The sequence below is a fragment of the Rhinoderma darwinii genome, chromosome 4 (genome assembly GCF_050947455.1).
Source record: "Rhinoderma darwinii isolate aRhiDar2 chromosome 4, aRhiDar2.hap1, whole genome shotgun sequence".
Taxonomy (NCBI): Eukaryota; Metazoa; Chordata; class Amphibia; order Anura; family Rhinodermatidae; genus Rhinoderma; species Rhinoderma darwinii.
The window spans coordinates 189,329,624-189,345,554 of NC_134690.1; the positions used below are offsets into that span (position 1 = coordinate 189,329,624).

Below are 15,931 nucleotides of genomic sequence, written 5' to 3' on the forward strand. Positions count from 1 at the left end.
TATCTAGAAATCACAAGTTATATGTCATATTTTTATAATCTTTTCAGACATTTGTTCCTAAAGTTCTGTAGTCACTAATACACCAGTTCATCCTCATATACCATTTGCTTGTAGTACTGCTCTCTTGCCAACAGGCTTTAGTGCATAATGTATAATAGCTTTCTCTTCTAATATTACTCCTACAAGGCTTTACTTGTTCTGCAGCCAAAAGCAGTCAAAAGTATAAAAATTCAGTAATCATTTTTGTTTATACAACGTGTCACTTATATCACTTGCACAGGGCACTTTCAACGTTATGTAAAATATGCAATGAATTTGAAGAATCTGTATTTATATAGCCTAGAAAAGTCTAACTCTGAAATAATGCAAACATAATATAATAAAACTGTTACAAAATAAAATAATAATTATTATTAATAATAATAATAATAATAATAATAATAATAAAAAATTATATATTATTTTTGACCTGGCCCCTGCACATATGGCATCCGATGGAGCATGCCACAAATGTTTCTGTCTGATATGTACAGACAAGGCTCCCTGCATCTTTATTTGAAGCCCTATTTTTTTTTATATAGAGCTGTAACACAACCATGTGAATAAACCTATAACCGTGTGCATATGTTTGATTTCATATGCTCAGCATAAACTATCTATATCTGATCGTTTAAGGTCTGACACTGATCAGCTGTTTAGAGGGGCAGAGGCATTCCGACAAGTGCTTCTCCCCCTTTATTGCTTATACAGCTCCATACTGTCCAATGCCGTCACATTCGTAGTTGCTGAATGGGAGGAAGCTGTAAAACTGTACACAGCCGCTACAAATGTGACAGCATATTTGCAGTATGGAGCTGTGTAAGCGATAAAGGAGAAGCAGTGCCCCTTCAAACAGCTGCTCGGCGGGGGTGCAGAGAGTCGGACCCTCATCGATCAGATATTGATGGCCTATCCTGAGGATAGACCATTAAATTCATGTCACGAATAACCCCTTTAAGTTGATTTGGATATTGAATTTTTGGATATAGTTTACAAAAATATTAGTAATCATTCAACTCTATTGGGTAAACTTTTTGAACCTTTTGAAAATTTGCTTTATAGACATAAACCCATTTTTGTATGCCATTTTATTGTTTATATAAAAGATTAATCTGCAAAAAAAAAAAAGCTAAATAACTTTGTACATACATTGCATTACTTATCTTGTACTTAGTTAGCCTACTATTTTCATGTCGTTTTTGGTGCACTATTTTTATTTTTAGCCAAAGTCGAAAGTGGATGCAAAATGAAGAAATAATACAAAAACAAGACTTTTACTTCTCTCTTCTGTATCCACTCCTGTGTTTGGCTAAAAAACGGAATCACAATCTGCAACAACTGCATCAAAAATTGCATGTGTGAATCCATTCTATAGTGTAGCCCAGAGCATCATTTATAGTTCTACAGGGGTCGAAGCTTAAATCTCCCAGCATTCCCATTGGTAGTTTGCATTCATGAAAGGGTCGTTTTTCAAAACAAACTATCCCACTGCATTATTGGAGCTCAGCTGAACTGTTCAGCATTTGAATATCGTCACCGTTTTCAATATCAACCATGTAATGTATTTATTTACAAAGTGGTTTACTTAGCTGACAGTTGATGTTGGCAAATATGGCACAATGTGTTATATGTGACAACTCTTCTAGAATACATGCTGGCACAACCAAATTTAGACTGTAGATGTAAATGTTGCACACACTAAATATGGAGCATATCTTTAGGCAATTTTCCACTCTGCACTGCAGCGGTCCCCAACCTTTTATACATTGTGAGCCACATTCAATTTTGACTGATGGCACGGAGCCACATTTCAGTAAAAAAAAAGTAACATATTAAACGTAGAAAAAATACAAAATCATGAAATTTAAATTTGCAGGTAAATATTTCAGTTTTAATTTAACACACTGGTATTCCACCACCCAAACTGGCACTTTTCTTGGCATAGGATGTGTCTGTAATATTGTTAATGTGGATGTCAAATTGTAGCAAGAGAATATGGTTATAACTCAGGTTTCCTATGGCGAGCCACATGTGACTCCCGTGCCACTGGTTGGAAACCACTGCTATGCCGCAACAGGGTTTAAAAATTTGCTCCTTTGCATCTCTTGCCGGTCATCCTTCATCCTCCACCCTTTCATGTAACAGCAATTTATAAAGCATTTTACTTACCTAACACTCCCCATCATGTTCAACAAACTATCCCACATTAAAGAAAGACATAAAAAAACTATGAAGTAGATGACAATTGCCTCATATTAGGCCTCTTTCACACAGGATATTTTTTTGTTGCGTTTAATAATGCATGCAAAAAAACAGCTGCACTTTGATGGCTTTTTTTAGAGGATTTTTTTATGTGTGTCATTTTGAACATTTTTCTGTATATTTTGTGCAATTTTTTTTAGATGGTATGAAGTTCTATTGAAAAGTCTAGGTAGAACAGGGGTGAGCAACTTTTGCCACTTCAGCTGTTGTGAAACAATTCCCAGCATGCCCTGTAATCCTTTGGATGGAATAATAAAGCTTTTGATCAAAGCATGCTGGGAGTTGCAGTTTCATAACAGCTGGAGTGCCGTAGATTGCTGACCCCTGATGTAGAAAAATGTCCGAAAAAACCCCCATATCTGCAGCAAACTTCATTTTCATAAGATTAATGCTGACCCCCAAAACACAACTAAAATGCCACAAAACAAAACACTGTGGGGCGGATTTAGTAATCTTAGCTTGAAATCTGCAGGAGTAAGATGTGGCTAATTTATTAAGAGGTGCACACGTCTTAATACATGTTTTCACATCTTCTGCTGTCCGTGTACCAAACAGGAAACTCTACGCCAGCTATACGTGCGGATGTATATTTCCCCTATAATTACAGCAGTTTCTTATATGCAATTATAGTAAATGTGTTGAGCTGCATTTAACACCACCCCTTTCACTTAGCCCACCTACTTTTTACTAAAGTCACGTGAATGGCGATAATCCATCAGAAGTTGACATTTTATTGTGCAAATTGCAACTTTTGATGCATTGTGACTTTTCTATGCCAAAAAGCTGACGTAGAACACTTGATAAATTGTATTTGTAAACATCTTTATAATTTGCTGTAGACTCAAAAAAACATCAAACTGCCTCCTAAAAAAGCCACTAAGGCTATGTTAACATCTGCGTCAGTTCTCCGTTCCGACGTTCCATCAGAGCTTTCCATTGGAACGGAGCCCTGACTGACACAAACTGAAACCATAGTTTTCCGTTTCCATCATCATTTATTTCAATGGTGACGGATCTGGTGCCAATGGTTTCAGTTTGTCTTCTCCATTGTGCAAGGGTTCCGTCATTTTGACGGGATGAATACCGTAGTCGACTACGGTATTGATTCCATCAAAACGACGGAGCCCTTGCACAACGGAGTCAAACTTAAACCATCACCATCCAACGGAAAGCTCCAATGGAACGTCGGAACGGAGCCCTAACGCAGATGTGAACCAAGCCTAATTACTGTGTGTGTACGCACCCTTGGTACATGTTCAGACGTGGCTGATTTGCAGCAAAACGCCACTGCTGACTTTAATTTATTTGGTTGTTATAGCTTTTCAGTTTACTTAGTCCAGACATTGCGGAAATTAATGGCTGCGGAAAATAGCGTATGGTGCGAAATTTAAATTTCACAGCATGTTCAGTCTGTTGGGGAAAAGCAGCAGATTTTTTACTGCAGGTTTCAGTCTTTGCAATGCAAATCTGCTGCGAAATCTGGATGAACCTTCACATATGCTAAATTTGAAAAAAAATTGTTGCATAATTGGCACAAATTTGCGGCAAAATCCACAGTGGGAAATTTCTACCACATCTGTACATGCCCATAGGATAACTTGCTCATGAGAGAACCCTATGAAAAAAAGCTCTACATTTTATAACACATAATTCCTAAGAGTTTATAAATATTTTTTTTCAAAGCATAAAACAAACATTTTAGTGACATTAGTCATGGTCAAATTAAGTGGTTTCATAGAGCACATAAAGAGGGTGAATCAAGGTGACTCTAGATGAAGATGATCAAGTGGGTTATCTGAACATTGACAAGTGTGTCCATATTGGAGTGCTTTCACACTGACATTTCTGTATGTTTTTTTCATTTTTTTGTGTAACTGATCTAAACTAATTCAACAAGTAATGTTCAACATTATATTAATATGAATTTGAATTTTCCTGCACATTTTTAGATAAGTTTTTTTTTTTTTAAGTGGTAGCTTGGTTAATTTATTTGGACAAAAACTAATGGTCAAAATATTGATATGGTAGGGATTTGATCAATTTGCATCAAACATCCCAATTATAATACATCTAGATTGCCAAAGATCCAGGCCTTTGCGTTCACTGTATTCGCACATTTGACATTTTACATTCATTCACATGAAAGCATGCATGAATGATAATTATCTTCTCAGGGCATTATGACAGACTTTTTTTTAACTATTGCACATATGAATGGATATGTACAGCTTTTTTTATTGGTTTCTTGAATATTTAAATCCCCTCCTTAAAATTAAATAAGTTTTTTAAAGCCTTAAATGTACTTCAAACCTAGTCATGTGACCTATAAACTAAATTAAGGTGTATGTACAGAAGGGTACATAGTCAGTTGCCCCTGAAAATGTGAAGCTGCAGATAACTGTTGGATTATAACATAAAAAATATTTTGCATAGCACAACATGGTATTAAGTAAATGTATTTATGCAAAAAAAAAAGACATTAAAGATGTAATAATTATAATCTAAGAGAGAACAAATGTATTACTACTATGAAAGAAAGAGGGACTTTACATAATTTTTATGTAATTGTTCTTAATGACTTAGTCCTAAAATCAAGGATTATGCAGTATATTGATTGGTTTCGCTATAATTTTTCTATATTTTTTACTGGAATTGTTTCATTATTAAAAAAAAAAAAAATCTTATTATTTTATATATAGTGGTACATCTACGTCCACATAATTCCATATGGGATAATGTTTTAATATATATATGCTCCAGTCAATCTATTATTTTATTAAAGAAAATATATTCAGCTGATACAAAATATATTCAGTTAATACCCAGTGCTATTTGGCAACAGATATTTAAAATATATGAATAAATTACAAATCCACTGATTGACTAACAAAGCAGAAGCATCCTTTAAAGCTGGCCCGACAGTAGCTTGTAAGACAAGAAATTATGCACCTCTTGCCACGTACATGCATTAAATTCAAGACCAGTGAATATTGAATGTCACATTTTTCTCGAGTGCACACTTTCATCACACAAAATCAATGGCACACCTATTTTATGGCAAAAGGAGACATGAGAATCCAAAAAGGTTGAATTAATTTACAGGTTTAATGACAAACGTTAAACATTTACTATGCTCTTTGTAACTTTTAAGTTCTTGATTTGCCAACACTGTATTTTAAAACCACATTTCACAAGCATGTTTAAAGTAGATTAAAACCTGAGAGTTCAAATTTCAAATTAAGATCAACCTTTGCTCATCTACTTAAAGTGCTAATTAATATAATTATATACTAATGTGGCATAGTTTGATATCAAATTAACAGTGGATATATTGCAGCTACAGATCTATCATAAATATGATAAACCCGGAGTGAAATAAACACAAGTTCTTATAAGCAATTACATTTATCACATTACTTTAACTTTACGTTTTAACAAATGCATGTTGCAACAGAAAGAACCATCCTCCATTTCTATTAACAGATATTAAGAAAGCATAATATTGGGAGTCCTGCATGGATGGGTTTTCAGTATGTAGCAAAAACCTAGCACCACATATAACCAGCACTCATATTCTATAAGAAATATAATAAAATATAAGGGCTATACATATGGGACTAATGTAGAGAACATATGTAATGCCGTCCATGGCATCTGATGTTTGCCTTGATTTTGTAACTTTAATTTTCAATGTAAATAGATGACGTGGTTGTTCGCTATGAGCAAAATAATTTCTTTGTTTGGAGTTAAATTTTGAAATTGTCTTTATTAAATGTAACAGAAACCCATATACGAGCTGTGTAGGATGTTTAATGTTATCAAGGGACGCAATAAGATTTTTTTTTATAAATACCTAAACAGCTAATGTGAGCGTTAGACCCTGCCAAATTTTGAGAATTGTACATATCTCAGGAGTTTAATGCCAACTACAATGCTCAATATCAATGCTATAATTTAGATTTCCTTTTTGTTTTTTGTTTTTTTGTTTTCTTAAATCTTTCTATATAGAAAATGTAGCTGAACCATTAAATTTTTAGATATTATGTTGAATTTAAGGAATTCAATATTTTGAGAATAAATGTCCTGTTTTAACTTTGCTAGCAACATAACTAAAAAGATCTATTATAGGCCAAAAATTACTGGATACTAGTGGAAACCCATCAACAACATTGCACAAGGTTGCACATGGCTGTCCCACTCTGTAAGATCACAACAAATGGGATTCCATTCATCATTCGCTCTAAATATAAGACAGCTGCATGGATCCATAATGCCATGTATATAAACCCTTAAACTGAATGTGTTCAATACAAAAATAACCCCTCTGTTTTATATTATTAAATAGATATGAACCCACATATGTTCCTATTGTTTTATGTTGCAAACCAAAGTTTTTGGTAGACTTGAAAATACCTGTACTACCATGGGGCACTAGTGGAAGGGGAAGACGCCAATACAATTTAATGTGGAAATTCGGGGCACAAGGCAAGCAACACCACTGTTATATATCAGTCTACGATATTAAATACTATCATTATATTTTGAAAAAGCATTTGTAAAGGATCAAATTTGAACCATAAAACATTGTAAAAAAAATCTTTGTAATATGTTTTGGTGGATTTTTTTTTTTTTTGTGGTTGGTAGATATATGAAGCATAATAGTTTAAGGATTGTCACAACCAAAGGAATGCTTAGATTTAACCATTGTATATTTTTTTCCTTTCACATTTGAAACCAGTGCAAATTGAATAGATATTATTTTATATCAATGCCTTGAGATATCCTTTCAGTGGTAGATAAAAAAAAAAATACAACATGTGAATTTGAGTACCCTCCAGTCGTGAGACAATTTGAATGCATGTCACTTACACATTTATCCATCTTGCAGTTTATTCATATTGAACAAATGAATGTAGTAAGATAATAATACTTAAGGCTATATTCATTTTTATTTGTTGTCTTGCACACAGGTGAATCTGGTGTTGAAGAGTGGTCCCAATGGAGTTCATGTTCAGTTACTTGTGGTCAAGGGTCGCAGGTGCGAACCAGAACTTGTGTACCACCTTACGGGACACACTGCAGCAGCCCCTTAAGAGAAACAAGGGTTTGCAATAACACTGCCCCCTGTCCAGGTAGTGTTAGTAGTAGATCGATACAAATTTTGATGTTGTTCATATGTATAATGACAAAAAATATACAGGTTTTCTTTTCTCCTCGCTATTTCTTCATCATGTGTTATCTATATCGTGACCTACCTATAATATTATGAATAACATTATCTATTTTTTTACAGAAGAAACATGTAAATGTAATTGAGCTTATAAAAGTGGTAACATTAAGGCCTCATTCACATCTGCTTTGTAGGTTTCGTTAGGGGCCTCTGTCACACATTCAGCCAAAAAATACCGGAAACAATAACGCTGCATGCTGCGCTATTGTTCCCAGTAAAACCACGGCCACCCAGAAGGAGCCCATAAAAGTCAACGGGATCCGCCGCCTGGTGTCCGTCCGTCGTTCAGCGGAACTTGCGCTTCCAGTTATTCCATTGTTCTGCTCCTATGATGGAGCAGAACAACGTAAAGCGGGGAACACAGGTGTGAACCCAGCCTTACTAAGGTTTTCTTTATTCATTTTCTTTTATTTCATGGTGCTATAATGTAACCTCAAATAATATCAAGCTATTTTTTTGTGATATTAAGAGGTAATTAAGCTTTTAGTTTTCCATGTAATAAAGTCAATCCATGACTGAAAAATCTATTTTTCGGGGCCTATTGTCATTGGAAGGAGGGTAGAGACTGGGTAAATCAGATTAATTTTATATATCTTAGTACATATTTACAGTATAGTAAATATTTACAGAATGGTATAGGTAAAGTTAGTTTAATATCAAAGTATCAAGTATCATATGCAATGTTATTTTACTTCTATAGTCTCCACCTTTTTATGTCTCCTTATCTTCTGTTGGACAAGCTTTTGACTTTTTTTTTTTAATTAAACTTAGGCATAGTAGGCTTGTTTTTTTTAAAAGTTTGGTCAAAGAATAAGGTTAGGTAGATTAGAAATAAAACAGGTAAAAAAGTGAACTCTAAACAGTGAAATTTAGATGGCCGATATTCTCAGCCTGTGTGATTGTATTTTCTGTATTTTAAAGATCTTGAAAACATGACCTGAAAAACCTACTTCCAAACTGTAGTGCACCTGTATACTGTTCTTATGTAAGCTTCAAATACAGTATTTTGAGGGTTAAATATTATGTGTCACCATGTCAATACTATTGCTTATGCCTAAGCCTAAAACATATGCTGCAGGGCACAGTTTTGTGCTCATCATCTAAGTTTGATAACTTGTTAAAAGACAGTAATTCACCAAGATTTCTGATTCTGTCTGTACATACAATGCATTCGGAAAGTCTTCAGACCCTTTAATTTTTTTCACATTTTATCATGTTGAGGTCTTATTCTAAAATAAAATAAAACTCTAGTTTTCCCCCATCATTCTGCACTCAATACCCCATAATGACAATGTGTAAACAGAATTTTAGTAATCTCTGCTAATTTATCTCTGAGCTCTACAGGCAGTTCTTTCCTCCTCATGGCTTGGTTTTTGCTCTGATATGCATTGTCAGCTGTAAGATCTTATATAGACAGGGGGGTGTCTTTCCAAATCATGTCCAATCAAATGAATTTACCACAGGTGGACTCTAATCAAGGTGTAGAAACATTTCAAAGATGATCTAGAGAAATGGGAGGCCCCAGGACTATATTTCAAGTGTCATAGAAAAGGGTCTGAATACTTATGTCCAAGCAAAATTTTAGATTTTCATGTTTAATAAATTTGCAAAAATGTCTAAAATTCTGTTTTCACTCATATTGGGGTATTGAGTGCAGAATAATAGGGGAAAATGTGATTTTTTAAAATTTTATTTAAGCACAAGGCTGCAACATAACAAAATGTGAAAAAAGTGAAAGGGTCTGAAGATTTCTGAATGCTTGGTTACTGGTCAAACCTGTCCAGTAAGGCAATGTGCCTACATCTGAATAAACAAATTTGTATTCTATAGGGGGCATTGTTATTTCTTTCAGTAGAATAAGTTTCGGATTTCAGATTTTGTTTGAATATGGTATTAAGAGTTCTCAGACCTCTGTTTACTGCTCTTTATAAATTCCCTAATTTTAGGTAATATTAATGCACCATACTTTATCTGGATTTGATATGGATTTATTTTTGGACAGATATTTTTTGTGAATCTTATATTGGGTTTGGTGGATGACATACTGTAAACAGGAATATTGTGTATAAGAATTTTGCTAAGCCGCCTAAGGGCACGTACACTTTAGAGTTTTTTGCTGGATATGCAATTTGTATTATTTTTATTTTGTGCTACCCATCTAAAGTGTTTAATAGATTTTGCTAAAAAATACATCAGTCAATAGACTTAAACTGATGACATTAGTACTTCAGTCAAAAAATTTTTATATAAATTTCCAGTATGGGGAGAGCCATATGAAGTATTTTGGATCCTGCAAGAAAAAGATATCCTGACTAATGAATTTTTAATTTTATGGACTACAAAGTAACATAAAATGGACCTAACTTTTCATAATAATCTTTCATATGTGCATACATGAGGAATAACACTATTTCTTACTATTATATGACGTGTATGTGGCATTGTTTAGCAGTTTTCCCCTCTGCAGGCTCTCTCTAATTCTCAGTTGTCCCAAAACTAGTATTATGTCTTCTATAAACTGCACACATAAGAGAGGAGAATCCTGTGCTCCTATCTCTATCTATCACATATATAGAGGCAGCAACATAATGGAGGAAATTGTACAGCAGTAATGAGTTGTGTAGCTGAGAATCCAGCACTGGGGGGAGATTTACATCTTATGAGCAGTGTCTCTGTATATTTCTCTCTGATCCTACTTTCTCCCAATGCTAACCCCTCCATAGACTTATATGCAGCGTGTTTTGCTGAGTCATTATCTATCTCTGTTCCCCTTCCTGCTCTTCCCTCTCCATAGACTTCTATTGGCAGGCAGTGAAAAGACACACCCCCACCTTCTGCAGCCATCACTTCTGCTCTGTAACCAGGGACAGCCAATGCTTTACAACAGGTGGTGGACAACAGATTACAGCAAGGGAGACACCTGTTCTATATCCGGTATAGTATTAGATCAGCATAAATTGTTTGAAAAGTTAGTGTCCATTTAAAAATATATCAGTTAGCATTAGATTAAATCAATTAATTCAGGATTTTTTATTTTATAGGATCCTAAACATTTAATAAAAAATTGATGTAAAAAGATATAGGGGGGAATTTATTATCTTTTCTGCACCAGTTTTCTGTCATAATAAAATTGCAAACAGTCGCAAAAATTGTGAATTTTGCAATGTTTGCACCGATCTCGCCCTCTTTGGAAAAATGGAGTAGAGCTAAGCGAAAGGGATGTGGCCACCAGCTGTCCACCCTATTTATTATAATATAGTAGAATTATAGCAGAATTAGGATGTTGAACACCTCATTCTCAATAAACTAGATGTTACATATCAATGGGCAGATATTTTTCTTGCACAGGGTCCTATGCTATCTCTTAATGCCCCTGAGAGGCAGTGCAACATGTCTTGTACATGTAAAATTGTGATAATCTCATTACAAAATTTTCTAAATTCCAAAAGTCAAAGAACACATGGCACTAATGTAGATATGTCATATGTTTAATTTTTACAATGCTGCAATGGAAAGCTATAAAATAGCTGTTTACTGACACCCAAGTATGTTTATAATGTAATCATAAAAGTCTAGAAATAGGATAGAGTGCTGTTATAAATGTCTAGGATTGCCCTGTTTCAAGCTTCTATGTAATGCTTTAAAACAAAAAAAAGAATCCTCTTTTTTAAGTTCATTAAAATTCATCACATCTAACCAGAAATATATATAAAATGGTAAATAAATAATTCAGAACACCAGGGCAGAATGCAAGTTTGCTGGATCACAGGGAATTAATTATGTACATAATAAAAGTATAACAAAGCAATGAGATCTGTGCGGTACAGTGAATGGTGATATGAGAATGTCAGGAAAGAACTGCAACAGTTTGACTTTTACCACATTATGACAATTTTTATATCATATACAGCAAAGTAATTCCTTATGGTCAGTATTCATTATGATACAATGTTAAAAAATTGTCATAGACAGATAGTGTTCATTTAATGTAGCCATCCAAAATAAAATATCACATTCTGTATGTTGCCATTTCCAGGATGACTGGGGTTAATAATGTAGTTTTTTTTTTGCAATGTTACACTCTACAGATTAAAAATGTACATGGATATCTTTTGGTTTCCTGCAGCCTTTGCTTTTGTCTTCGGAGGCTGTCAAGGTTAATTTAAGCATTTAAAGATTAATAGACAAAAATATGTCAATTTAACTTTAATTCAGCAAGCTCCTGCTTTTGTCTGCTAATGCAATACATATTGATGCCATTTTCAGAGGCAAAGAAAATGTATGAAATAAGCAACCTAAAAAACTGATGTATAGCTTAATTAGAGGATTTTAAGTAACATTGTTTGTCATAGCCATGACCTTCATACGTTGCTGATTGCGGCTATGTACCATTTGATAAAAACAACAGTAATGGTATATGGAATCACACTGTTAAATTATACAAACTATACAATATAATAATAATTTAACTATACACATATAGTACTAGATACTGTTTATTTAGGGACCCCCACACTTAAGTGCAATGTTCATACTTTGTATTATTAATCATTTACTTGTGGCACAAAAGATATTCACTCTGGTATGTAAATTTTTCTAGTGTAACAGTTTTACAATATGCACAAAATGATTAGGCAGTAATGTACTTAACTGGCTGAATGTAGATCTGGTCTTAGCCGAATTTAATAAGATAAATATGAACAAGGCTCCCTGACCAGATGGGTTACATGCAAGAGTTCTTAAGAAACTCTGTTTAGTTATTTCTGTATCCGTCAATATTTCAAGTTTCTCTAATGACTGGCATAGTGCAAAGCAAAGATGGTGCCAATTTTTTACAAAAAAAAAGCCCTAAGTCTTTTAGGGTCTTTCCCGGCTAATTATAGACCAATTAACATCCATTGTTGGTTAAAATATTTGAGGGGCTATTAAGGGATTACATACAAAAGTATGCGACAAAAAATAGTATTATAAATGACTTTGGCATACCAACCTGCTTTATTTTTTTATGAGGAGGTAAGTAAAAGCCTGAAAAGATGGGCAACTGTGTTTTTGGAGTTTGCAAAAGCCTTTTGACACTGTGCCTATTAGACTCCAAATGGTTAAATAAGGTTTATTGCTTTAGAAAATATATTTTGTTTCTGGATTGAAAACTGGCTCAAGGACCGTATCCAGAGTTGTGTTCAATGATTCCTACTCTGAATGGTCCCCGGTTATAAGTGGAGTACTCTTTGATTCAGTGCTGAGACTGCTATTCTTTAAATTGTTTATTAATTATATAGTAGATGGGATTAATAGCATGGTTCCTATTTTGCAGATGACACCAAGATATGTAGTATAGTTTAGTCTATGGAAGATGTTCAGAAATTAGAAACCGACTAGGACACAGTGAATGTTTGTGCATCCATCTGGCAAATGAGATTCAATGTGGGTAAAATGTAAAGTTAATCATCTGGGTAGTAAAAATTTGCATGCACCATATGTCCTGAGGGGGATAAAACTTGGAGAGTCACTTGTAGAGAAAGATCTGGGTTTACTAGTAGATCATAGACTAAATAAAATCAGCTGCATCTAGAGTAAGATACTGTTGAGTATCAAATGAGGCATGGACTTGCGGGACAGGGACATAATATTACCACTTTACAAAGCATTCGTGCTGCCTCATCTGAAATATGCAGGTCAATTGTGGGCACCAGTTCATAGAATGGATTCCCAGGAGTTGGAAAAACATACAAAAGGTGCAACTTAACTGGTATGGGGCAAGAAAACTCTTTAGTTATCAGGAAAATTTTAAAGAGTTAAATCTATGTAGTCTTGAGAAGAGACGTCTGAGGGGGGGACAACATTATTGATCTGCTGAAAGAGGTTGTCCCCCTTTTATTTTTATTATTTATTTATTTATTTAGAGAATAGGAAATAATACAGATTTCTAATATACATGTATTTAAAATTCTGTTCACACACCTTCCTTATATCAGTGCAGTTGCCTCTGTTTAAAAAAAAAAAAGGTATAGCCCACAGACTAGTCTGTAGCAATGCAGCTATAGGATAACTGAATGGACTAAGGGCCTTTTTACAAAGGGCCAATTATCGGGCAAACTAGCATTCACAGAAAGCTTGTTCCAGATCATTGCCCTGTAAACATGGCAATGATCAGCCGATGAACGAGCAAACGCTCGTTCATCCGCTGATTGCATAGTTTTAAATGCCGAAATTAGTAACATTGTTGGCGGCACATCTCCCTGTGTAAAGAAGGAGACGTGCTGCTGACAAGAAAGAAATGTATGGGGACGAGCGATCAGAGTAACGATCACTCATCTCCATACTAGCTCCTGTGTATGGAGCAAATGAGCACCGATCTTTACAATGCAGAGTGATGGGTTGTGTGTTGTGTAAAGTTTCATATAGTCCCTACTACTTATATTTCATTTCATTTTCTCAATGAGATGTCATAACCAATGTCTATGTCAATGTAAGATACAATAAATAAGAATGAAGATTTCATGCATTTACATCAGAGACTTGTTTTTCTAGAAATCCTTCGATGATGACAATATGACAAGTTCATTTATATTGCAGCTTATTTGCATATAAGTACAAAAACTTGAAAAGGGTAAAGGCAAGGGATTTTTAAATAGCACCTTTTATATTTTTAGACCCTTTTACACATTCAGCTTTACTATACCTGCAACTTAGAATTACTGTAAGTATGCATGAACATTGTGGACATATCTGCATATGCAACATAACAACCATGAGAAAAGTGGGAAAAAGGAACCTCCCATGCTAAGACACACATTCTACAGTATATTTATACATAGTTACTACTCATTCCAATACTCCAGATTTTATTTATTTATTATATGGTATTATGTAGCATGGCCTGCATGTATTAATGTGAAAAATAATGTGTATAACTCAGAAATATGTTTTTTCATTGAGCATCATGTTACCCGGCTTTAGGTTAGTTTCAGAAGTCCGTGCTAACTGCAATTCTAAAGGTAGAATGTGACAAGTTTCTGTCAATGTAATATATAATTCTGAAAAATAGCATTGCTATACCGTATCCAAAATATTAAACATGAAATTTAGAGAAGAGAATATTAACGGCTATGGACACCTTTGCATCCATTTTTTTTAATTGAATTTTATGCATTTTGTGCAAAAAAAAATAATACTTTCTAAATGTTTAATTAAAAATGTTGATTTGTTTGGCTTCTGCAGCTGACGTGTATATATACTGCATAGCAAGCTGCAGAATGATGTTTACTAGAAAATCCATCAGACCAGGGTCGTAAACAGATATAATAGGGCCTCATCCCAACTGAGAGTTTGGACAAATTTACTAAATTTTTTTTGAAGGGGTTGGCCAATTTATGATCACTGCTCAGTCTGAACACTATATTTTTTTTACAACAAACAACTAGCATAAATACTTTGATAAATCTCCCTCATAAAGACTCTAAATTCCCTACTTCCATTTACAAGGTCTGTGATAAAACGGACTACCTGCAGCCACCTCTAGCTCACTGCATATGAATTTATACAGCTACCATTGAACTCAACGGAAGCTGTAAATATCTCTATGCCCTGAGCTCCCCTAGTGGTGGATGCAGGAAAATGCTATTGCTGTATGTCGGGAAGGAGGAGTTTAGAACCGTCCCTCTTCTCAGCACGGACCCCATAGCAATGGCGTGTTCTGCCTCTATGGTGAGTACACCACTGAGTCAGACTGGCTGTCTAATGGCTCGTTCTTCAGCCACTTTCTTTCCTTTTCTGACCTTCTAAGCTGATGTATGAATTAGAAAAAACAGTATTGTGCTTCTGCCGTTGCCTGAGCACAACTCAGGATGATCAGTTAGGAGGTTAAAGGCATCATTAACATTATGTCACACATTTGGATAGCAAAAAAAAAAAAATTAATCATATCCTTTGACATAACATTAGGTTTCTATGGGTCAAATGTCCTTTTGACATAAGTTTGACAGGTTAGCATCTGGATACTGTATCTCAATGGTATTGAAAAGCGTAGTTTACCACATTATTCAGTACTGCAAAAAGAAATACCCACAACACTATACTATTTATAGTCAAATTCAATGGCAGGGGTTTGCTACTATATTGCCATACCGCTACATATCTTTTTTGCATACAATTGAGTATGCATTTTTATAGGCCAACGAAAACATGTATCTCAATTGCCTGCCCCAAATGTGGGGTCTAACAGATTAACAAATTAAATCTAAAATGTATAAGAAGAATGTTAAAATAATGTAAGGAAATCCCACTGTATAGCCATAACTCTTTTTGTATACAAAAACCGATGCATCCAATAAGGGATGGGTATTATTGAAAACATCAAATAGTTTGGCAAAATTGAAATGGTTATAATGATGGATATAA

The 15,931-nt window shown here is 34.4% G+C and overlaps 1 protein-coding gene across 7 annotated transcripts in view; it reads left to right on the forward strand.

The window, feature by feature from the left end:
- Positions 1 to 15,931, forward strand: part of ADGRB3 (adhesion G protein-coupled receptor B3) — an 806,266-nt gene that overhangs the window by 277,093 nt on the left and 513,242 nt on the right. For 6 of the 7 annotated variants that reach the window (XM_075861993.1, XM_075861997.1, XM_075861996.1 and 3 more), the window contains one exon: positions 7,272 to 7,433. The exons of the other annotated variant lie outside the window; for it this stretch is intronic. In XM_075861993.1, coding sequence (XP_075718108.1) covers positions 7,272 to 7,433 — 162 coding nt within the window. The remainder of the gene's footprint in view (positions 1 to 7,271; positions 7,434 to 15,931) is intronic. 7 annotated transcript variants of the gene reach the window in all.